Raw genomic sequence first — 24,866 nt, forward strand, 5'->3', positions numbered from 1 at the left:
ATTTTCCGACGTACTCTTTTGTTTTAAAATATTTTTGTGTAAGGAATCTTGGAGCTTGGGGTAGCTGGTTTTAAGTTTTACCGTTTTGGAGCTTTGATGCTCGCTCTCACTCGTCTACCTCCGATTTTCCCAACGTACTCTGATACGTTGCGCTTTTTATAACCAAACCGGTAACGCAAACAATCAGATTACACTTGTTTTTACGTCGATCTTCGTACCACGGACTCTTACATCTACAGAAGGGGACAGCGTATAGGTCTAGGAACAGGTATGCCTGGCGTAGCAGAGGTGTATAAATAAAGCTTATTACACACTGTTTCTTCAGAACAAGAATAATCGTATATTCTGCAACCCCCCAGTATGGATCAGACTTGATCTGATTACAAGGTTACCCGTGATAATTCCGTCTTAAACTCGGCGCGTTATGTTACTCACTGTTAAACTAATTCGCAAAATAAACATGATAATATCCGGGTACTAGTTCGATGAACTATAACAAACTTTTACTAGTAAAAAAACAAGACCCTCCGTGCTTCCGTGACTCTAAATCCCGTATTTAAATCGTCCCAAAATGGCATCGGAGTCGCACTCAAAGGACGCGGCGTCCGTCAAGATGGCGTTCGGTCGTTATAGTTGCCCGCAGGGAATCGCAGGCATTATTTCCTCGTTGTCGCATTTCTCGCAGTAGGAATGTATGTTGAAAACCGCGAAAATCACCTACAGCGTCGTGACAATCCTCACAATCAGGGATACTTCAGTGGCGAGGCGAATAGCGGTTATTCGTACGGCGAGGCTGCGAATACTGCTCGCAGGATCGCTTAGCAATCAACAGCGGCGCTACACAATATCAGATTTACTTCTGAATCGTTTATCGATTCTACAGCGACTCAATGATCCCCCTTATTTCGAGGCTGGATCATTTATCGATCAACAGAGGCTTGAGTAATTCCCCTAGCACGTTGCTGGATTGCAGAGCAATCGACAGCGGCTCAAACGGTTTATTAAAATGGCGGGATCTCGTTAGATCGACCGCGTCTCAATGCCCCGATGCGAGTATTCACTCGTTCTTGGCACTCGTACCTTAGTTCCGCGTCGCGTACCTCAGCCAATACACCCACCGAACAATAATTATTGTTTATTAGAGGACCTCGTGTCGGATATTCAACAACTTACTCGATCTTCTTCTTTCTCTCCAACTTCCTACTGCTGCCAGGCGACTTCCTCTGTCTCCACCTCAAAATCCACCTGGAAGAATGGTTGACGGTCGCGAGTCGGTCCGGCTTGTTCAGCGGTCGAGACGATAATGTACAAGAAGGAAGTCTTGTTCTTACATAGTCCTGCGCGTTCCCGGAAAAACGCGAATCCGTGCCCTCTATATTAATTAACGGCGGTGCGACACCGCCGGCGTCAAACGCACGGATGCTCCCTTCCGTCCGCGTCGAACGAGCAAGAGAGAGACAGCGCAAACGCGTAGTATCGTCCTGACGCGTCATCTAGCGCTGAAGTTATAGGTAAGTCACCGAGCAGTCGTGGCGCACGGTACTTCCACTAGCGCACTGGGTCGCACCAGTGTTGCGACATGGCTCGGTTAGTGGTGCGTGCTAGTGGTGTATGCACGCTCCCCCCACTAATCGCGGTGGCAAAAAGCCTTCGCGCGGGAACCCCTCTCTCCGCGCGCGCTTTCCCGCGGCGCGTTCTCTCTCTCTTTCTCTCTCTCTCTCTCTCTCCATCACTGCGCGTACCGCATAGTCGCCTGCCAACCCTGCAGGGGAGCCACCGTTGCTCCGCGTGGTTGGCAGGTGAGGTTATCTCCCTCGGCACTACGATAAACACTGTTATTGTTCCTCTGCTGCATGATACATTGCAGCAGGGAACAACATTACTTGTGCGGATAATTTTAGTGATAGTGTACACGTGTAGCCGAGCAGGCTACACGTCGCATCTCATTTAAAAAAAAAACCTCTCGTATAAGGAGTCTTGAAGCGTGGGGTTGCTGGTTTTGAGGGTTGCTGTTTCGGAGCATTCAATTTCGCTCTTGCTCGCCTTCCTCTGATTTGCCGACGTACTTAAAAAATAAATAAATAAAAATAGTATAAGGAGTCTCGAAGTATAGGGTAGCTGATTTTAAGATTTTCCATTTCGGAGCTTTGATGCTAGCTCGCGCTCGCCTCCTCCGATTTGCTGACGTACTTGCTTTTAAAAGTACTTTCTTATGAGGAGCTTCAAAACCTGGAGTAGCTAGTTTTGATTTCAGAACGTCGAAGCTCGCTCTTACTTGCCTTTCTCCGATTTGCCAACGTACTCTTTAAAATAAAATAGTATAAGGAGTCTCGAAGTATAGGGTAGCTGCTTCAAAGGGTTTTCATTTTTGAGCTTCATTACTTATATACAACTACATAATATTACTCAATAACAATACATTCTTCGAATTTAATTTAAATTAAAATAATAACTATTATGCTTTAATGTTATGATGTAATTACTTCTAGTTTTGAAATAAAATTATATTTTAATAATGGTATATTATTTTTTTATTGTTTTTGTTTCATATTTTTATTATTATAAATTTGTGAATTATATATATTTAAAACTTGAATCAATGTTTAAACATAACGAGCGAGCGTTAGCGAGTGAGTTTTTAGCTAGTACAGAATAAAGAAATGAAATTCAATTTTCGACTATTAAAAAAGAATCTGTCTTTTTAAATAATGTTATGATATAAAAATATTCTAAAAGTGTAAACTTTTATCTTATTTAAAATTTAAATGCTAAAAAATCATATTTAAAATGTACTTATTTATAATGTAAATATTTAACTGAGTCTCCATCGAATTACAAACGAGCAAGCGTCAGCAAGCGAGGTGACCATTGTAGTGTTAAGGGGTCCAGCCTGGGTTAAATCCTGCAAAAAAAAAAAACAACAAAATATTCGTCCGATAAAAATTTTTTCTTCTTACGTAAATTAAAAAACAAAAAATATGTACTGTAAATATTTACACTATACACTATTTCTACCGAGAAATATCATATATATACCATACAAAATCACTGACCAAAATTCATGACATTTTACTATATATAATAAGTGTTTTTAGTCACTTGCCACGGCTTTGAGAAAGATCCGGACCGTCTTCTTTACTCTACCCGGGCTCAAAATGTACTTTAAACATGCCTCCTCAGACCTAATAGAAGACATTACTAAAACATATTAATTAAATATTACTATCCATCCGTTGTATACGTAGCTAATAAATTTAATTAATATTTTTCACACTATACTTGTTGCTAACAACATTTAATTACGGAACCGGGAGCATACATATACCTGTATATATCGCGAAGCAAGCTGCGCAGTGGGCGCGTTAGTTTGAGTAAGCGAGAGTTGGAGTTATGACGCAGCGGCAGTGCGGCGCGTGCATTGTTACAAGCAGGTGTGAATGTAAAATGTATATAAGTGTGAATGTAACTGTGATGTGTAAATGTGCGAGTTTTTCCGGCGTCTCGATCTCCGCTCTCTCCGTAGCCTTTATAAGGTCATGCGTGGCCTATGGCCAGTCACTAGCCGATGTGCAACTTAAGCGCCAGCGCAACTAAAGTCCCTGCTCTTGAGCAACTTACGCTTTGAGCAGGTAAACACTAAGAAAAATTTATACAATTTTTATACTTGTGAAATTTCCAAAGCAGACACGATAACGCCAATACCGCGTATCTGTCTAACACTTCGAATGAATTCTATACTTATAAAATTCTCAAATGAGACAAGATAACACAACTAAAGCGACTAAGACACAATAACGCAAATTTAAGCTTATTGGTCTAAATTATATTGTAAAAATCAAAGCGGATTTATTGATTTAGTTTTGTTACATTGAATATGTGCAATATTTTTTCTTATATTCATTGATTGAATATATTTATTTTTATTATCAAAATACACTATCCAAATCTAATTATTGTAATAATTCTCCACTACCTGATATCCCGGATCTGAATATAATTAATTCTAAATAACATAAAATCACTTTTCTATATTCGACCTATCATCATAATTACGATGTAGGTTAGTAAATGTGAATGTGTGTGAATCACGCTGCACAAACATTGTGCATAGGATTGAGCAGAGTGGTGACGTTTCAGTGCCAAAGAATTGGCAGCGGTTTTTTAATAAAATTAAGTGTTATTTGGAAAAAAAACATTTAAAAAAATACTTGATTAATGTAGGTATCCATAGGTATATATAATATTCGTCTTTTTGCAGTCAAAGCACATGGAATTCTCTAAAGAACAATCTTCTAGTGGGAGTAGTCGTGAACAAATGCTTTGTAAATTGGCCTTGGCTTATGATGCTTTCAAGGAGATAAAAAATAATTTACAGGAAGGCGTAAAATTCTACAATGATTTAACCCAGGTATTTATTGACTTATTTATTTATTTATTTATCCAAGAAAATAGTTTACAAAGTATTGGAAAATGCTCACTTCTTTCGCATTTTTAATACATTAAAACTTAAAAATTAGTAAGAATAGTTGTCATAAAATAATTCAATCAACATCCTTTCTATTAGAATGTAGCAAAAGATAAGATAACTAGACTCCAGATAGAAAACCGATAAAGAGACTATAATAGTATGATTGTGTGAACGTGCGAATATTTTCGGCGGCTCGATCAGCGCTCGCTTAGCGCCCTATAAAAGGCCATGCGAGGCCTGTGTTCAATCACTAGCGGCAGCATTTTCAAGCGCCCTAGTCTACTCTGGCTGCACTTTTAAGCGCCTTAGTACATATACAGAAATCTACTGCAAAATTAAGCGTAGAATTTAATAATTATAAAATTCGAGCAGCACTTTTAAGCGCTCTAACACATACTCTACTGCAAAATTAAACGTAGAATTTAATAATATTTAATAATCGCATAACAGAAGTCTTCATCAAAAAATAAACAAAATTGTAACTAAATCTGATTTAAAAAGAATAATAGCAATAATAGGCATTATTCTTATGTTAAATTATTTTTGTTAATATACACACTATTTTAAATATAAACAAGAGTTTATAATTATTGCGTTGCATATCCATTACCCACAATCCCGGACCTACTATTATTATTATTATTTAATTCATTTACAATCAATTTTCTTTTTATATTATTCTTTAAATAATAATTTAAAGTAAAATCGATTTATTCCAACTCTGAATTCGGATCCACGGTTCAGATTTTCAAATGTTTATTACTTTTTCTAATAAATATTAGACTTATTATTTCTTTTATTAAAATCTAATATTAAAAAAGTACCAAGGACCAGTAAGAAGAAGTGATGAGCGTTTCAGAATGGACAGGAGGCCCTAGAGGGCCTGATAGAAACCCACTTTCCAGACTTCAGGGAAGGGGCGGGGTCAAAGGCCGTTCAGCTGATAGCCCGCGGAGAGGACTGGAGACTAACGAAACCGGTAACAGACAAGGCAAGGATAAGGTGTGCTATAGGGACGTTCGAGCCCTACAAGGCGACAGGTCCGGACAGTATTTTCCCGGCTCTGCTGCAGCAGGGCATAGACGTATTGGTCCCAGCCTTGGAGAAATTATACCGAGCCTGTCTGGCACTGGGTTATGTGCCGGAAGAATAGGGCAGGAGGGGGTAGTTTTCCCGCCCAAAGTAGGTAAGACACATTACGCGGTCGCAAGGGACTTGAGGTGAATCAGTATGACCTCGTTTTTACTCAAAACCCTGGAAAGGCTGGTTGACATACAGGGTGGGCCATTTTAATCAAACCAGTCTAATAACTCCTAAATTAAGCCATGAACAGAAAAATTGTTCAGATGAAAGTTGTCCAGGATCAAGGGGGACATCTTTTTGTGCAATTAGTTTTGACCTTGAACTCAAATTTCAAGGTCATTTGAAGGTCAAATTTTTTTTAAATAGGAACCCATATTTTTGATAGCTGATTCTGAAAGAACAGGAAATTTTACGTCCGAAACGGCATTTCAAAATTTTTTTCATGACCTTCACAAGGTCATTTCAAGGTCAAATGTTAAGAAATACTGTAATTGCTATTTAATCGCATTTTCTGATAGAATAATCGTAGTTAATGTACTTTTATGATGAATATTCAAACCCAATGTGACAATGACCATGAAAATATTTACCTTGAAAAAAAAATAATTCCCTAATTTCAGCGCTACCCATGAACAACGACGTGGACGTATTACGATTATGTTCCCTTTGGGGTGCTTTTTTAACGTGAGTCCCCTTGCCTCTTGTCACATTGGGTTTGAATATTCATCATAAGTACATTAACTACGATTATCTAGAACCGGATAAAGTGAGATGAAATCATAAAACCAAGACTCACTCATGAGGCACTGGTATTGGGCCACAAATGTGAGTTGAAAACTCACACAGGGGCACTAGACAGGGTGCAAAGATTGGTTATGGGACGAATCACGGGATCCATGCGAACGACACCTACGGTCGCTATGGAAAGACTGTTGGAACTCCCTCCACTAGGCAAGGTAATAAGGGCAAATGCGCGCAGGACGTTCTGCAGAATAGCGGAATCAACGAACTGTTCGGATTTCAAGAATGCAGCACTTCTGGAACAAGTCATGCCGCTAATGGAAGAAAGAGGTTGTGACAGAATGGCGGAAATATTTTATTTCTCTAAGCCGTTCTGGATCATAATCCCAGAAAGGGAAGAATGGAAGACGGGTTCACATAAACTCCTCGAAAACAGTGTGGTGTGGTTTACTGATGGCTCAAAAAATGAGATCGGTGTAGGAGCAGGTGCCTGGGAAAAGGGACACACACAAGAAATTGTGTGCTCGCTCGACCACTATGCTATGGTTTGCCAGGCAGGAATCAGGGCCATTACAGAAGCTGCTAAATGGCTGTTAGAGAGAGGCACAGGACAAAGAACTGTAAGCTTCTGCTCAGATAGCAGAGCAGCTCTCATGGCGCTAGACAGTATCAGTATCTCCTCAAACGAGGTACTAAGGTCCAGACAGGCGCTAGAATTACTTGCGGAACACAACGCAGTGAGACTGGTGTGGGTACCAGGATATTCCGGTGTGGTGGGCAACGAAATGGCGGACAGGTTAGCTGGTAGGGGCGCGGACGGTATTCGAGCAAGAAGGTGCGCAGTTGCTGTCCCAACCTGCGAGGTTAATAGAGCAGTTAAAGACTGACTCAACTCGCAACTGAGAGACAAATGGACCAATGCCAATGGGCAAAGACAGCCTAGGGCTCTGATGGGTGGCAGCCCACCTAAGGAGTGGCTGCGGACCATTAGGAGCCTAAGCAGGAATAGTTTGAGGCTGGCCGTTGGCTCGCTGACAGGACATTGGAGGGTAGGATACCACCTGTGGAACCTGAGACTGAGGGACTCCGGGAGCTGCAGGTGCGAGCATAAAACGTAGACCACCTCCCACATGCTGTGTGAATGCCCAGCTTTCGCAGGGTCAAGACAGAATGTAGGGGGTTCTCATGTTGGGGTTAGAGGAGCTAAGGTTAAAAAGTTTGGCATCAGTTTGCCGAGTTGCCGAAGCTATAAACAAGGGTTTATAAAATAATTTCCCATCGTACAGGTGGCACAGCACAATGGGCTTTGCCTAAGTGCTCGACCGGCACGTCCCCGTGCAGGGGCCGCCGCAGTTCACTTCCGCGCAATATGACTATGACTATACTACCATTAATTTCATCAATAATATTGTTAGTGCATAAGATATCATTTGGTATTTTAACTACTTCATTTTTACTTTTAAAATTAGTTGGAAATATTCCTTCACCAACATTCAAAAGCCATTGTTTGAAATCCATATCATTTTTATTCACTGTCAATTTATCTTTAATAGTCATATGTTGAAATTTAACCCATAATAAACTGTTTTATCATACAATTTTCAATAATTTTGGTTCTATTACTATATCTTACAACTGACGAAGTCTGCCCGAAGTTACCTATTACTATTACAATTTTACCTCCAAAAATTTCGTCACTCTTACATATATCGCGAAAAATCTATCAACTGCATTGAAATCACATTTAGGTGTCATTGATATTCTGTCCCAAATAATAACTTCTGTTTCTTGGAGCTCCATTTCATATGCAGATTGAGGTGATATATTATACCTACTACAAGTAGTTTCTTCTGTTACATCTAATGGAAATTAAAATTTTAGGTAGGAAGTTTTACTATCTATTAGTAAATTCGCTGCTATTCCTGTCCATGCAAATTGTAAAACAGGAATATTTAATTTTTTCAGGTACATAATAAAAATGAATGTAATAAAAAACTTTTTTCACTGCCTGTCCATCAATAAATAAGTTTTTATCACAATTTTTTAGCTTATTAATATTTTTAATACTATTTTAATAGTATTAAAATTTTTACGTTGCTTACTAGATACTAATGAGACATCGTATTTCTAGATACTTGCTTCGTATAAAGAGTTTCGAAGAAACCAAATTGCAATCATTCTTAATGAAAAAAATTGCAAAATACTTGTACGATGATTTCCGTCCGTGTAAAACTGCTTATATTTAATAAAAGAGTACATAACCTAAAGAAAAAATAGGAAAACTCATAAGACTGATTAATGTAATAATCGAAATGTTCTATAATCAAAATGTACTAAAATCTCTAAAACTGTAAGAACAAAATATAGAAGAAAAAAAAGAATATATACTTGCTGATTTTGGATCTCTGAAATCTAAACTGATAAAATATAAATTTTAGATCCTAATTTTATAAACCACCATAACTTAATCGGCATTTTAGAAACTTGAAGTGGTCTTAAACTCCTTATAGATAATTAAACCAATGCTGTAACTTTTTCTATTTTTCTTATATTATTGTTATCAAATATAAGTAGTTCTACATGAACTAAAATTATCGTAGAAGTATTTTGCAATTTTTTTCATTAAGAATGATTGCGATCCGGCTTTTCGAGCGAATTCTGGCCATAAAAATCGGATTTTGGTTCATTGTGTGCTGTCGCGCGATCATGCGAAAGAATGAGATACTTAGATGCAGTGAAATACATCTTCTCTTTCCCCCTAGTTCTTCTTGCGGTCCCGTAGGATCTCTGCCAAGATCTTCTTGCGTACGGCTCGCTCTGAGCATTGATGCGACTGCTTCACGCTTCATGTCGGCTCTTCCTCCCTCTTCTTCTGGAGATACTCGGCACGCTACTGCTCCTTTATCCGCGCGCATTCTTCCTCGTGGCGAATCCGTGTCAATGTGATATATAATGATGATGTCAATGTAATATATTATGATGATATCAATAATCGTCCGTTGCGGCACCTTGCTCACGTCTTTCGAGATGATAACGCCGTCGGCTTTAGCTGTTTTGGCCTATTTGCTTTAGTCGAGCCCTTAAATGGACCGCGCTAGGCTTACGCTTTCTATCCTGCTAATTCGTCGTCGGCGCGCTTGCCGTTAATTTTCCGAGGTCGCCCGCGCAGGTGGCGAGAGTGTTTCAGGGTAGCTCCGTTTACGGGTCCCCCACTTCTCTCTGTCACCGCAGATGTCGACCCATATTTACCGGGCCGTTGCTCGCGCTTGCGCTTCCCTCCTTTCACTACGTCCGTCGGCTTGAGCTCAGACTCGAGTTCGCACGCTTCTGGTGGGTTACTCATCGCCTTTACCTCTCAAGCATCCTCTGGTGATCGAGACTCATTGTCGTCCCCCTCTTCATCGTCTTTGTCATAAAAGATCTTCATTTTTTTGGCCGACACTAGCTTATGTTACCAAAGTAATTACGTTTGCTTTTTGCTTGGTTTTTAATCGTAAATAAATTACCATTAGCACAAACTGTTTGAGAAAAATACAAGAATTTTTTTGTGAAGACTTTGTAGTAACTTGAATTTGTTTGCCTGGCATGAAAATTGTAATGTTTCTTTGTTATTAAGATGAGCCAAATAAAAATTAAAAGTTTTATAGCATAGCTTGCTTTTCTAAACCAGTAGCGGTAACATTTTTTTTATTATAAAAAAACGCGTTATTCTCGAAGACACTGGCACACCAATTTGCAACGAACGTCGGGGTTAGCGAGCGAAGCGAGAAGAAGGGGTACCCCCCTAGATAATAATAAAAACAGGACCCCTCTAGCCCTGATTATAATAGCAGCGAGTAGCAATAAAGCTGCTGTTATAACAGATATATTTTAACAATTGTACAATGAACCATTTAATTGACTTTTTAATCTGTATATTTCCGAATTTAATAAAACAGTAGCATAAACTCAAAATAATTGTTTTAAGCAAAGACAACTTCAATGTTTTTAAATCAGGCATATTGATTGGACACAATAATTTGTGACAAAATATGTCGGCAATCTTGCTGATGATCGTGCAGTGCAAGTAAGTTAATGCTATATATATATATATATATATATATATATATATATATATATATATATATATATATATATATATATATATGTGTGTGTGTGTGTGTGTGTGTGTGTGTGTGTGTGTGTGTGTGTGCTTACACTTGTGCTACAAAATTGTTGTTTCTTTATGGGTTTCAGTAAAGGGGCGCAGTTCGCTTCGCTGATCTTTTAGACCGGTCTGAATTCGTTACCCTTCAGTCGAATTTGTTATACAAGTAAAAGTACTTGTAAAAGAGGTTCAAATAAGATAAGAATTACGAAAAGATTACTCTAGTTCTAATCAAATTAAGACATATAGAAAGTGTGATACTGAGAGACCAGAAAACCGTTGAACCAGAGAACCAGAGAAAATTGGAAGCACTTTAATATAATACTAGCAAGAAACACTCGCCTTGCTCGCGATTAACAAATCAATTGTAACAATATTTAATTATTTGACGTGTTGTTATTATTAAATATACTCTATTAAATATTAGATGTACTCTCGATGGTAGTTAATTCTTGTGGGACGTTTTTGAAATGCTCCAATTAGATTGCTGTATTGATAAATTCTAACTAATCAAAAGCACGATTTTAAAAACGTTCCACGAAAATTAACTTCCATCGTATATAAATGAATATATTCAATACAACCAACATTCTATAAAAGTAGTTAAAGCTACCAGTACGCAGGACCGGTTTTAAAATTATAGAATAATTTTTATACAATTTTAAATATTAAAAGTTTACAAACTCTTTGTAATTATTTGATGAAAGCATCAATTATATTAACAAAATATAACTGTTGGCGCCATTCGAATCGCGCGGTCCTATCTCAGCTAAGACTGGAGACTCCCTCGCGAGCCATTGTGCGCACCTCATCCCCTCCATCGAGGTTAAGGCTACATGTAACTGCTTTGTAGGGTGTCTCTCGCCCTCTTATTCCAGCTCCGCTCCTATTGTTCACACCTTAGTACACGCGGCCGCGAACTCAATCATTATCAAGTACATACCACACGGAGGGAAATGTATCACTAAATATTCCTACAATATTCATAAAAAATTACTATACTGTATAGTAACGAGGAGAAAAACTTGATTTATATTAAATTTCAGTATACGGTATAGTAAAATTTTAGATCACCAAATTTTACTATACTACATAGCAATTTTACTGTACCGTATATCAAAGTTTATGGATACTAAATCTTTTTAAAAATATTTTAAGCCTTTTTATTTTGTCGTCTGTTGGTGCTTTTTCTCTTATTTGAGTTTGTTGGTGTTACAGGAGAATTTTTATTTATTTATTTGTTTATATTTAATCTCGAAGTCACATCGCATAGAATTTGATGATATCCTAATTTACATACATCGCAAGCTAATTATTACACATGTCGCAACCTAATAACTCATAGCTAGACTAATCGTATATATATTTATATATAATGTTCCGATCTGGAAGTTCCTTATATACTAACCGAACAGTTTTTTGTCACTTGCAAGTAGAATTTACGAGTCGCCCCCTAGCGGCAGTAAGTGATCAGGCGAATTCCTGTCATCGGATTAAGTTATGACAATTTTTTTAGCTTTGTCGGTAATTTTTTACCGACGGTACACATGTCAGAGCAAAGTGCAATTTTTACTATAGAGGTATAGCAATTTTTGATGAATGTATAGTAAATTTTCACACAAACATAATAAATTTTTTGCATAGGTTGAGTTTGTCTCCCGATTAGGAGAAAATATAGTAATTTTTAGTAATACATTTCTCTCCGTTCACACATACATTTACACACTACATATTTAGATAATAATTTCTGTAAGTTACATATTTGAATGAACACAGATTTGTACCAGTTTAAGAGCAAACCTCGAGTCGATTGGCATTCACAACTCTCGCGTAAATTCGGGAAATTAGTTTAAACGATTCACAGAGTAAATATTGGTTCTTCGAGCCGGATCAGGCTCGAGGAGAGATAACGCGCATCTCGTGAGTTTCGTGTGTATAAGACGGCATAAGACTCGAGGCAAGTAAGTTGCGGACGCGTAGCTTACAATCTTCAAAAATCACGCAAGTGCAGTGCTTTTCTTACGAACTCGAGAATCTCGCGTTACGGAACATAACTGAGAGCGAATAAAAAGCCGGCCACGCGTAAGTGCCTAAAAAACGGACAGGAAATTTACATTCGTAACTCTCGTGCGTGCGAAGAAATTAACTAAGTGCGGCTCCCGAATTCACGGACTCGTCAAACTCGCATGCGGGACTTTCGTGCGCGAGTGAAAATTCGAGAGTTTATGTGTAAAACTGGGAAAAAGGGGTGATGTCCGTGCGGAAATTCCCTCATCGTAGCATCAAAATTCGCTAAAGAGCGAAATTTAAAAGCTCGTAAAGGTCGAGACGACCTTCGCGCCAAAAGCTTTCCGCAGCGCTGCAGGAACTCGCGGTTCGAAAATTCAAACTTTGAATTTTCGCGCCGCAGCAGCGCCAACTTTTTGGACACGTGCTACCACCCCGGATCTGCACACTACGGGCCGCGCACGCCTGGTAGAAAGTATAGATTGCGGGTCAGGTGGAGAGACCGTGTCCTCCTGTGCAAGAGAGAGATAGAGCGATATTTAAGGAGAGCCGTCTCTCTCTTTCTAATGGGCGGAGCGATCCTTGCGCATGCGCACCGGCACCGTTAGTTGAGCCCCCCGAACTCCGTGATTTATTTGCATGTATTGCAGTTAATTAATCAATAAGTATTAAACAGTTTGCAGCAAATTGCGGATTTACATGATCCGCAATTTAATTACAAACGATTCGCATTGTTTGTATACCCATGTTGCTATTTATTTCGATGTATGCACATTTATTTGCGTAGTTCGCGGCGATGTATCCTCGCGGAAACAATTTATTCGATTTGAAATTTTGTTTACTTTTATAAATCCATATTTTATTAAAACTTAAATACTTAATCCTTCAAGCTTAAACGTTAATAAACTTACGTTATGTTTAAGCCCTCGCCCCCTTTCAGTAATATATTATATTAAAGTATGTTACACATAACACACATGATATAATAGCATGTAACAAATAAACAATTTCAACGAACATTGTAGCTCAGAAACAAATTAACTGTAAAACTCGAAATTAAACAATAGCAGAATTATAATATTATAATTCGTTATTGATGATAAAATAATGTTAATTTATTATTTCTAGTGCGAATTTACGTTTCAAATTGTCCCAATGTAGTCGATTCGTGAAATAATCTTATTTGAAAAAATTGATTTGAGATTAATTTTAATAATTGATTGCGGTGATCTGATTATGGCTCTTGATTATATGAGTCTTCGTATTTACTAAATAATGAATTAACTGTAAGTATGTGCATTGTAGTAATATTTAATTTTCAAAATATTGTTTTAATTGATGTTGTTTCGATAGCAGCCGAAAACTTTTTCCGCCGTTTCATTAACATTGTCAGATGCTGATATTAAAGCACCATACATTTTTCGCCTTTGCTGAGCCGATGTTACTTCTTTATTTTTCATTTTATCAACACTTGATAATAGTCCTTACGAAAGATGGCTAGCGCGCAGTAAACAACTACGTAAGGACTATTATCAAGAAGGTTAGAAATGACGAAGAGAATAGAAAGGAAGAACAGAAGAAGGAAGAAAGGCGAAACAGCTTAGTAGAACTGTTGCTAGACAAAGGCCACTAGGTAATAGATACAAAACGCTCCTCGGACTGATGCAGAGGAACTTAGGTCAGAGAGTTAAAGTGCTTCCAATTTTCTCTGGTTCTCTGGTTCAACGGTTTTCTGGTCTCTCAGTATCACACTTTCTATATGTCTTAATTTGATTAGAACTAGAGTAATCTTTTCGTAATTCTTATCTTATTTGAACCTCTTTTACAAGTACTTTTACTTGTATAACAAATTCGACTGAAGGGTAACGAATTCAGACCGGTCTAAAAGATCAGCGAAGCGAACTGCGCCCCTTTACTGAAACCCATAAAGAAACAACAATTTTGTAGCACAAGTGTAAGCACACACACACACACACACACACACACACATATATATATATATATATATATATATATATATATATATATATATAGCATTAACTTACTTGCACTGCACGATCATCAGCAAGATTGCCGACATATTTTGTCACAAATTATTGTGTCCAATCAATATGCCTGATTTAAAAACATTGAAGTTGTCTTTGCTTAAAACAATTATTTTGAGTTTATGCTACTGTTTTATTAAATTCGGAAATATACAGATTAAAAAGTCAATTAAATGGTTCATTGTACAATTGTTAAAATATATCTGTTATAACAGCAGCTTTATTGCTACTCGCTGCTATTATAATCAGGGCTAGAGGGGTCCTGTTTTTATTATTATCTAGGGGGGTACCCCTTCTTCTCGCTTCGCTCGCTAACCCCGACGTTCGTTGCAAATTGGTGTGCCAGTGTCTTCGAGAATAACGCGTTTTTTTATAATAAAAAAAATGTTACCGCTACTGGTTTAGAAAAGCAAGCTATGCTATAAAACTTTTAATTTTTATTTGGCTCATCTTAATAACAAAGAAACATTACAATTTTCATGCCAGGCAAACAAATTCAAGTTACTACAAAGTCTTCACAAAAAAATTCTTGTATTTTTCTCAAACAGTTTGTGCTAATGGTAATTTATTTACGATTAAAAACCAAGCAAAAAGCAAACGTAATTACTTTGGTAACATAAGCTAGTGTCGGCCAAAAAAATGAAGATCTTTTATGACAAAGACGATGAAGAGGGGGACGACAATGAGTCTCGATCACCAGAGGATGCTTGAGAGGTAAAGGCGATGAGTAACCCACCAGAAGCGTGCGAACTCGAGTCTGAGCTCAAGCCGACGGACGTAGTGAAAGGAGGGAAGCGCAAGCGCGAGCAACGGCCCGGTAAATATGGGTCGACATCTGCGGTGACAGAGAGAAGTGGGGGACCCGTAAACGGAGCTACCCTGAAACACTCTCGCCACCTGCGCGGGCGACCTCGGAAAATTAACGGCAAGCGCGCCGACGACGAATTAGCAGGATAGAAAGCGTAAGCCTAGCGCGGTCCATTTAAGGGCTCGACTAAAGCAAATAGGCCAAAACAGTTAAAGCCGACGGCGTTATCATCTCGAAAGACGTGAGCAAGGTGCCGCAACGGACGATTATTGATATCATCATAATATATTACATTGACATCATCATTATATATCACATTGACACGGCTTTTTATTCGCTCTCAGTTATGTTCCGTAACGCGAGATTCTCGAGTTCGTAAGAAAAGCACTGCACTTGCGTGATTTTTGAAGATTGTAAGCTACGCGTCCGCAACTTACTTGCCTCGAGTCTTATGCCGTCTTATACACACGAAACTCACGAGATGCGCGTTATCTCTCCTCGAGCCTGATCCGGCTCGAAGAACCAATATTTACTCTGTGAATCGTTTAAACTAATTTCCCGAATTTACGCGAGAGTTGTGAATGCCAATCGACTCGAGGTTTGCTCTTAAACTGGTACAAATCTGTGTTCATTCAAATATGTAACTTACAGAAATTATTATCTAAATATGTAGTGTGTAAATGTATGTGTGAACGGAGAGAAATGTATTACTAAAAATTACTATATTTTCTCCTAATCGGGAGACAAACTCAACCTATGCAAAAAATTTATTATGTTTGTGTGAAAATTTACTATACATTCATCAAAAATTGCTATACCTCTATAGTAAAAATTGCACTTTGCTCTGACATGTGTACCGTCGGTAAAAAATTACCGACAAAGCTAAAAAAATTGTCATAACTTAATCCGATGACAGGAATTCGCCTGATCACTTACTGCCGCTAGGGGGCGACTCGTAAATTCTACTTGCAAGTGACAAAAAACTGTTCGGTTAGTATATAAGGAACTTCCAGATCGGAACATTATATATAAATATATATACGATTAGTCTAGCTATGAGTTATTAGGTTGCGACATGTGTAATAATTAGCTTGCGATGTATGTAAATTAGGATATCATCAAATTCTATGCGATGTGACTTCGAGATTAAATATAAACAAATAAATAAATAAAAATTCTCCTGTAACACCAACAAACTCAAATAAGAGAAAAAGCACCAACAGACGACAAAATAAAAAGGCTTAAAATATTTTTAAAAAGATTTAGTATCCATAAACTTTGATATGCGGTACAGTAAAATTGCTATGTAGTATAGTAAAATTTGGTGATCTAAAATTTTACTATACCGTATACTGAAATTTAATATAAATCAAGTTTTTCTCCTCGTTACTATACAGTATAGTAATTTTTTATGAATATTGTAGGAATATTTAGTGATACATTTCCCTCCGTGTGGTATGTACTTGATAATGATTGAGTTCGCGGCCGCGTGTACTAAGGTGTGAACAATAGGAGCGGAGCTGGAATAAGAGGGCGAGAGACACCCTACAAAGCAGTTACATGTAGCCTTAACCTCGATGGAGGGGATGAGGTGCGCACAATGGCTCGCGAGGGAGTCTCCAGTCTTAGCTGAGATAGGACCGCGCGATTCGAATGGCGCCAACAGTTATATTTTGTTAATATAATTGATGCTTTCATCAAATAATTACAAAGAGTTTGTAAACTTTTAATATTTAAAATTGTATAAAAATTATTCTATAATTTTAAAACCGGTCCTGCGTACTGGTAGCTTTAACTACTTTTATAGAATGTTGGTTGTATTGAATATATTCATTTATATACGATGGAAGTTAATTTTCGTGGAACGTTTTTAAAATCGTGCTTTTGATTAGTTAGAATTTATCAATACAGCAATCTAATTGGAGCATTTCAAAAACGTCCCACAAGAATTAACTACCATCGAGAGTACATCTAATATTTAATAGAGTATATTTAATAATAACAACACGTCAAATAATTAAATATTGTTACAATTGATTTGTTAATCGCGAGCAAGGCGAGTGTTTCTTGCTAGTATTATATTAAAGTGCTTCCAATTTTCTCTGGTTCTCTGGTTCAACGGTTTTCTGGTCTCTCAGTATCACACTTTCTATATGTCTTAATTTGATTAGAACTAGAGTAATCTTTTCGTAATTCTTATCTTATTTGAACCTCTTTTACAAGTACTTTTACTTGTATAACAAATTCGACTGAAGGGTAACGAATTCAGACCGGTCTAAAAGATCAGCGAAGCGAACTGCGCCCCTTTACTGAAACCCATAAAGAAACAACAATTTTGTAGCACAAGTGTAAGCACACACACACACACACACACACACACACACACACACACACACATATATATATATATATATATATATATATATATATATATATATATATATATATATATATAGCATTAACTTACTTGCACTGCACGATCATCAGCAAGATTGCCGACATATTTTGTCACAAATTATTGTGTCCAATCAATATGCCTGATTTAAAAACATTGAAGTTGTCTTTGCTTAAAACAATTATTTTGAGTTTATGCTACTGTTTTATTAAATTCGGAAATATACAGATTAAAAAGTCAATTAAATGGTTCATTGTACAATTGTTAAAATATATCTGTTATAACAGCAGCTTTATTGCTACTCGCTGCTATTATAATCAGGGCTAGAGGGGTCCTGTTTTTATTATTATCTAGGGGGGTACCCCTTCTTCTCGCTTCGTTCGCTAACCCCGACGTTCGTTGCAAATTGGTGTGCCAGTGTCTTCGAGAATAACGCGTTTTTTTATAATAAAAAAAATGTTACCGCTACTGGTTTAGAAAAGCAAGCTATGCTATAAAACTTTTAATTTTTATTTGGCTCATCTTAATAACAAAGAAACATTACAATTTTCATGCCAGGCAAACAAATTCAAGTTACTACAAAGTCTTCACAAAAAAATTCTTGTATTTTTCTCAAACAGTTTGTGCTAATGGTAATTTATTTACGATTAAAAACCAAGCAAAAAGCAAACGTAATTACTTTGGTAACATAAGCTAGTGTCGGCCAAAAAAATGAAGATCTTTTATGACAAAGACGATGAAGAGGGGGACGACAATGAGTCTCGATCACCAGAGGATGCTTGAGAGGTAAAGGCGATGAGTAACCCACCAGAAGCGTGCGAACTCGAGTCTGAGCTCAAGCCGACGGACGTAGTGAAAGGAGGGAAGCGCAAGCGCGAGCAACGGCCCGGTAAATATGGGTCGACATCTGCGGTGACAGAGAGAAGTGGGGGACCCGTAAACGGAGCTACCCTGAAACACTCTCGCCACCTGCGCGGGCGACCTCGGAAAATTAACGGCAAGCGCGCCGACGACGAATTAGCAGGATAGAAAGCGTAAGCCTAGCGCGGTCCATTTAAGGGCTCGACTAAAGCAAATAGGCCAAAACAGCTAAAGCCGACGGCGTTATCATCTCGAAAGACGTGAGCAAGGTGCCGCAACGGACGATTATTGATATCATCATAATATATTACATTGACATCATCATTATATATCACATTGACACGGATTCGCCACGAGGAAGAATGCGCGCGGATAAAGGAGCAGTAGCGTGCCGAGTATCTCCAGAAGAAGAGGGAGGAAGAGCCGACATGAAGCGTGAAGCAGTCGCATCAATGCTCAGAGCGAGCCGTACGCAAGAAGATCTTGGCAGAGATCCTACGGGACCGCAAGAAGAACTAGGGGGAAAGAGAAGATGTATTTCACTGCATCTAAGTATCTCATTCTTTCGCATGATCGCGCGACAGCACACAATGAACCAAAATCCGATTTTTATGGCCAGAATTCGCTCGAAAAGCCGGATCGCAATCATTCTTAATGAAAAAAATTGCAAAATACTTCTACGATAATTTTAGTTCATGTAGAACTACTTATATTTGATAACAATAATATAAGAAAAATAGAAAAAGTTACAGCATTGGTTTAATTATCTATAAGGAGTTTAAGACCACTTCAAGTTTCTAAAATGCCGATTAAGTTATGGTGGTTTATAAAATTAGGATCTAAAATTTATATTTTATCAGTTTAGATTTCAGAGATCCAAAATCAGCAAGTATATATTCTTTTTTTTCTTCTATATTTTGTTCTTACAGTTTTAGAGATTTTAGTACATTTTGATTATAGAACATTTCGATTATTACATTAATCAGTCTTATGAGTTTTCCTATTTTTTCTTTAGGTTATGTACTCTTTTATTAAATATAAGCAGTTTTACACGGACGGAAATCATCGTACAAGTATTTTGCAATTTTTTTCATTAAGAATGATTGCAATTTGGTTTCTTCGAAACTCTTTATACGAAGCAAGTATCTAGAAATACGATGTCTCATTAGTATCTAGTAAGCAACGTAAAAATTTTAATACTATTAAAATAGTATTAAAAATATTAATAAGCTAAAAAATTGTGATAAAAACTTATTTATTGATGGACAGGCAGTGAAAAAAGTTTTTTATTACATTCATTTTTATTATGTACCTGAAAAAATTAAATATTCCTGTTTTACAATTTGCATGGACAGGAATAGCAGCGAATTTACTAATAGATAGTAAAACTTCCTACCTAAAATTTTAATTTCCATTAGATGTAACAGAAGAAACTACTTGTAATATATCACCTCAATCTGCATATGAAATGGAGCTCCAAGAAACAGAAGTTATTATTTGGGACAGAATATCAATGACACCTAAATGTGATTTCAATGCAGTTGATAGATTTTTCGCGATATATGTAAGAGTGACGAAATTTTTGGAGGTAAAATTGTAATAGTAATAGGTAACTTCGGGCAGACTTCGTCAGTTGTAAGATATAGTAATAGAACCAAAATTATTGAAAATTGTATGATAAAACAGTTTATTATGGGTTAAATTTCAACATATGACTATTAAAGATAAATTGACAGTGAATAAAAATGATATGGATTTCAAACAATGGCTTTTGAATGTTGGTGAAGGAATATTTCCAACTAATTTTAAAAGTAAAAATGAAGTAGTTAAAATACCAAATGATATCTTATGCACTAACAATATTATTGATGAAATTAATGGTAGTATAGTCATAGTCATATTGCGCGGAAGTGAACTGCGGCGGCCCCTGCACGGGGACGTGCCGGTCGAGCACTTAGGCAAAGCCCATTGTGCTGTGCCACCTGTACGATGGGAAATTATTTTATAAACCCTTGTTTATAGCTTCGGCAACTCGGCAAACTGATGCCAAACTTTTTAACCTTAGCTCCTCTAACCCCAACATGAGAACCCCCTACATTCTGTCTTGACCCTGCGAAAGCTGGGCATTCACACAGCATGTGGGAGGTGGTCTACGTTTTATGCTCGCACCTGCAGCTCCCGGAGTCCCTCAGTCTCAGGTTCCACAGGTGGTATCCTACCCTCCAATGTCCTGTCAGCGAGCCAACGGCCAGCCTCAAACTATTCCTGCTTAGGCTCCTAATGGTCCGCAGCCACTCCTTAGGTGGGCTGCCACCCATCAGAGCCCTAGGCTGTCTTTGCCCATTGGCATTGGTCCATTTGTCTCTCAGTTGCGAGTTGAGTCAGTCTTTAACTGCTCTATTAACCTCGCAGGTTGGGACAGCAACTGCGCACCTTCTTGCTCGAATACCGTCCGCGCCCCTACCAGCTAACCTGTCCGCCATTTCGTTGCCCACCACACCGGAATATCCTGGTACCCACACCAGTCTCACTGCGTTGTGTTCCGCAAGTAATTCTAGCGCCTGTCTGGACCTTAGTACCTCGTTTGAGGAGATACTGATACTGTCTAGCGCCATGAGAGCTGCTCTGCTATCTGAGCAGAAGCTTACAGTTCTTTGTCCTGTGCCTCTCTCTAACAGCCATTTAGCAGCTTCTGTAATGGCCCTGATTCCTGCCTGGCAAACCATAGCATAGTGGTCGAGCGAGCACACAATTTCTTGTGTGTGTCCCTTTTCCCAGGCACCTGCTCCTACACCGATCTCATTTTTTGAGCCATCAGTAAACCACACCACACTGTTTTCGAGGAGTTTATGTGAACCCGTCTTCCATTCTTCCCTTTCTGGGATTATGATCCAGAACGGCTTAGAGAAATAAAATATTTCCGCCATTCTGTCACAACCTCTTTCTTCCATTAGCGGCATGACTTGTTCCAGAAGTGCTGCATTCTTGAAATCCGAACAGTTCGTTGATTCCGCTATTCTGCAGAACGTCCTGCGCGCATTTGCCCTTATTACCTTGCCTAGTGGAGGGAGTTCCAACAGTCTTTCCATAGCGACCGTAGGTGTCGTTCGCATGGATCCCGTGATTCGTCCCATAACCAATCTTTGCACCCTGTCTAGTGCCCCTGTGTGAGTTTTCAACTCACATTTGTGGCCCAATACCAGTGCCTCATGAGTGAGTCTTGGTTTTATGATTTCATCTCACTTTATCCGGTTCTAGATAATCGTAGTTAATGTACTTATGATGAATATTCAAACCCAATGTGACAAGAGGCAAGGGGACTCACGTTAAAAAAGCACCCCAAAGGGAACATAATCGTAATACGTCCACGTCGTTGTTCATGGGTAGCGCTGAAATTAGGGAATTATTTTTTTTTCAAGGTAAATATTTTCATGGTCATTGTCACATTGGGTTTGAATATTCATCATAAAAGTACATTAACTACGATTATTCTATCAGAAAATGCGATTAAATAGCAATTACAGTATTTCTTAACATTTGACCTTGAAATGACCTTGTGAAGGTCATGAAAAAAATTTTGAAATGCCGTTTCGGACGTAAAATTTCCTGTTCTTTCAGAATCAGCTATCAAAAATATGGGTTCCTATTTAAAAAAAATTTGACCTTCAAATGACCTTGAAATTTGAGTTCAAGGTCAAAACTAATTGCACAAAAAGATGTCCCCCTTGATCCTGGACAACTTTCATCTGAACAATTTTTCTGTTCATGGCTTAATTTAGGAGTTATTAGACTGGTTTGATTAAAATGGCCCACCCTGTATGTCAACCAGCCTTTCCAGGGTTTTGAGTAAAAATGAGGTCATACTGATTCACCTCAAGTCCCTTGCGACCGCGTAATGTGTCTTACCTACTTTGGGCGGGAAAACTACCCCCTCCTGCCCTATTCTTCCGGCACATAACCCAGTGCCAGACAGGCTCGGTATAATTTCTCCAAGGCTGGGACCAATACGTCTATGCCCTGCTGCAGCAGAGCCGGGAAAATACTGTCCGGACCTGTCGCCTTGTAGGGCTCGAACGTCCCTATAGCACACCTTATCCTTGCCTTGTCTGTTACCGGTTTCGTTAGTCTCCAGTCCTCTCCGCGGGCTATCAGCTGAACGGCCTTTGACCCCGCCCCTTCCCTGAAGTCTGGAAAGTGGGTTTCTATCAGGCCCTCTAGGGCCTCCTGTCCATTCTGAAACGCTCATCACTTCTTCTTACTGGTCCTTGGTACTTTTTTAATATTAGATTTTAATAAAAGAAATAATAAGTCTAATATTTATTAGAAAAAGTAATAAACATTTGAAAATCTGAACCGTGGATCCGAATTCAGAGTTGGAATAAATCGATTTTACTTTAAATTATTATTTAAAGAATAATATAAAAAGAAAATTGATTGTAAATGAATTAAATAATAATAATAATAGTAGGTCCGGGATTGTGGGTAATGGATATGCAACGCAATAATTATAAACTCTTGTTTATATTTAAAATAGTGTGTATATTAACAAAAATAATTTAACATAAGAATAATGCCTATTATTGCTATTATTCTTTTTAAATCAGATTTAGTTACAATTTTGTTTATTTTTTGATGAAGACTTCTGTTATGCGATTATTAAATATTATTAAATTCTACGTTTAATTTTGCAGTAGAGTATGTGTTAGAGCGCTTAAAAGTGCTGCTCGAATTTTATAATTATTAAATTCTACGCTTAATTTTGCAGTAGATTTCTGTATATGTACTAAGGCGCTTAAAAGTGCAGCCAGAGTAGACTAGGGCGCTTGAAAATGCTGCCGCTAGTGATTGAACACAGGCCTCGCATGGCCTTTTATAGGGCGCTAAGCGAGCGCTGATCGAGCCGCCGAAAATATTCGCACGTTCACACAATCATACTATCATTCATTCATATTTACATTTATCATTCATTCAAAAATACTCGGATGCACACGACCCACCGTCGCTCGCTTACGTTCACATATACATATAAATATTGTTACGCAACGCGCTGCTGTTAATGCTGGCTTCGTAGCTGGAGAGAGAAGGGGGACGCGCACGCACACATGCGCGTCGATGGCCTGCCGTAGCTGCGTTGACTACGTACTTTCGACCGAGATATAAAGAAAAAGTAATTTTATGTCTGAAAAATAGAGGTGTACTAAGTATTAATAATAAAATTCTATTAAAAATGGAAAGTTTAGTTAAAGAATATATTAGTATAAATTCAACGCTTAATGATAACGACGAAAATTTAATAACTAATTTACCAATTGAATTTATAAATTCAATAATAACAAATGCCTTTCCACCATATAAATTGAAATTAAAAGAAGGAGCAATTATTACATTACTAACAAATATGAATTTATATCATGGACTTTGTAATGGGACAAGATTAAAAGTTAATACAATGTTGCGATATTCTATTTGTGCAGAAATAATTAGTGAAAGCAAAATGGGAAATAAAGTATTGCTACCGCGCATCGAATTATCTTCGTCTAAAGAAGATATTTCTCTTAATATGTCAAGACCGTTAATACCGTTAATACCGCCCGTACCGTTAATACCGACCCATCAGGACATCGAACTGACGACGACCAGCTTCGGCAGGGAACCGCGATTATTTATATTAATCCTCTGTAAATATATTAGTAGTTTAAATAGCCGTTCCTTTTCTAGGGATCCGGTCGATATTGTCGAAACCATCTTTTCCAGCTTAACACATCATTTAATCACTTTGTAAACTAATAGTTTAAACTCAATATATTATTACTTAATATAATTCTAATTAAGCGTGTTATCGCTCAATGACCCGAACTCCTATATCATCCTCCCGGGAAACGGTATAGTAGTCCGTGTGCTTCATAGCTGTAGCAACCCACATGTGAAGTACGCTGCAATACCGGCCACCTTATAGTGCGGCTTACTCTCAGCGTTACATGGCGATCCCGCCAGGATGATCTAGGTGGCATTACCGCTATTCGAACTACGTTATTCGAACTGTACGCTTTCCTAAATCGTGTATCTGAATTGAAAGCATCATATAATCTCTCGGACCAAGATCTACTCGAAGGCCTTTCCAAATTATTCAATGACGAACCAGTGGATGCGGAATAACCACAATAATTGAGAGTCATAAAAGGGGGTTGAAAACGACCTGAAACGAGATTTTCTCCCTGCAAATGAGGAAGATAAGCTGGAAGAACAGATCATTGTCCGGAAACAGAGGAATAACGGGAAAGGACGCCCTTACATTACGGCTCTACAAACAC

The 24,866-nt window shown here is 38.0% G+C and overlaps 1 protein-coding gene across 4 annotated transcripts in view; it reads left to right on the plus strand.

Annotated features, from left to right (window-relative positions):
- Positions 1 to 24,866, plus strand: part of LOC100113816 (programmed cell death 6-interacting protein) — a 374,789-nt gene that overhangs the window by 234,156 nt on the left and 115,767 nt on the right. For all 4 annotated transcript variants that reach the window (XM_031928159.2, XM_031928160.2, XM_031928162.2 and 1 more), the window contains one exon: positions 4,259 to 4,408. In XM_031928159.2, the coding sequence (XP_031784019.1) occupies positions 4,259 to 4,408 (150 nt within the window). The remainder of the gene's footprint in view (positions 1 to 4,258; positions 4,409 to 24,866) is intronic.

This window comes from Nasonia vitripennis, assembly GCF_009193385.2.
Source record: "Nasonia vitripennis strain AsymCx chromosome 4 unlocalized genomic scaffold, Nvit_psr_1.1 chr4_random0004, whole genome shotgun sequence".
Lineage (NCBI taxonomy): Eukaryota > Metazoa > Arthropoda > Insecta > Hymenoptera > Pteromalidae > Nasonia > Nasonia vitripennis.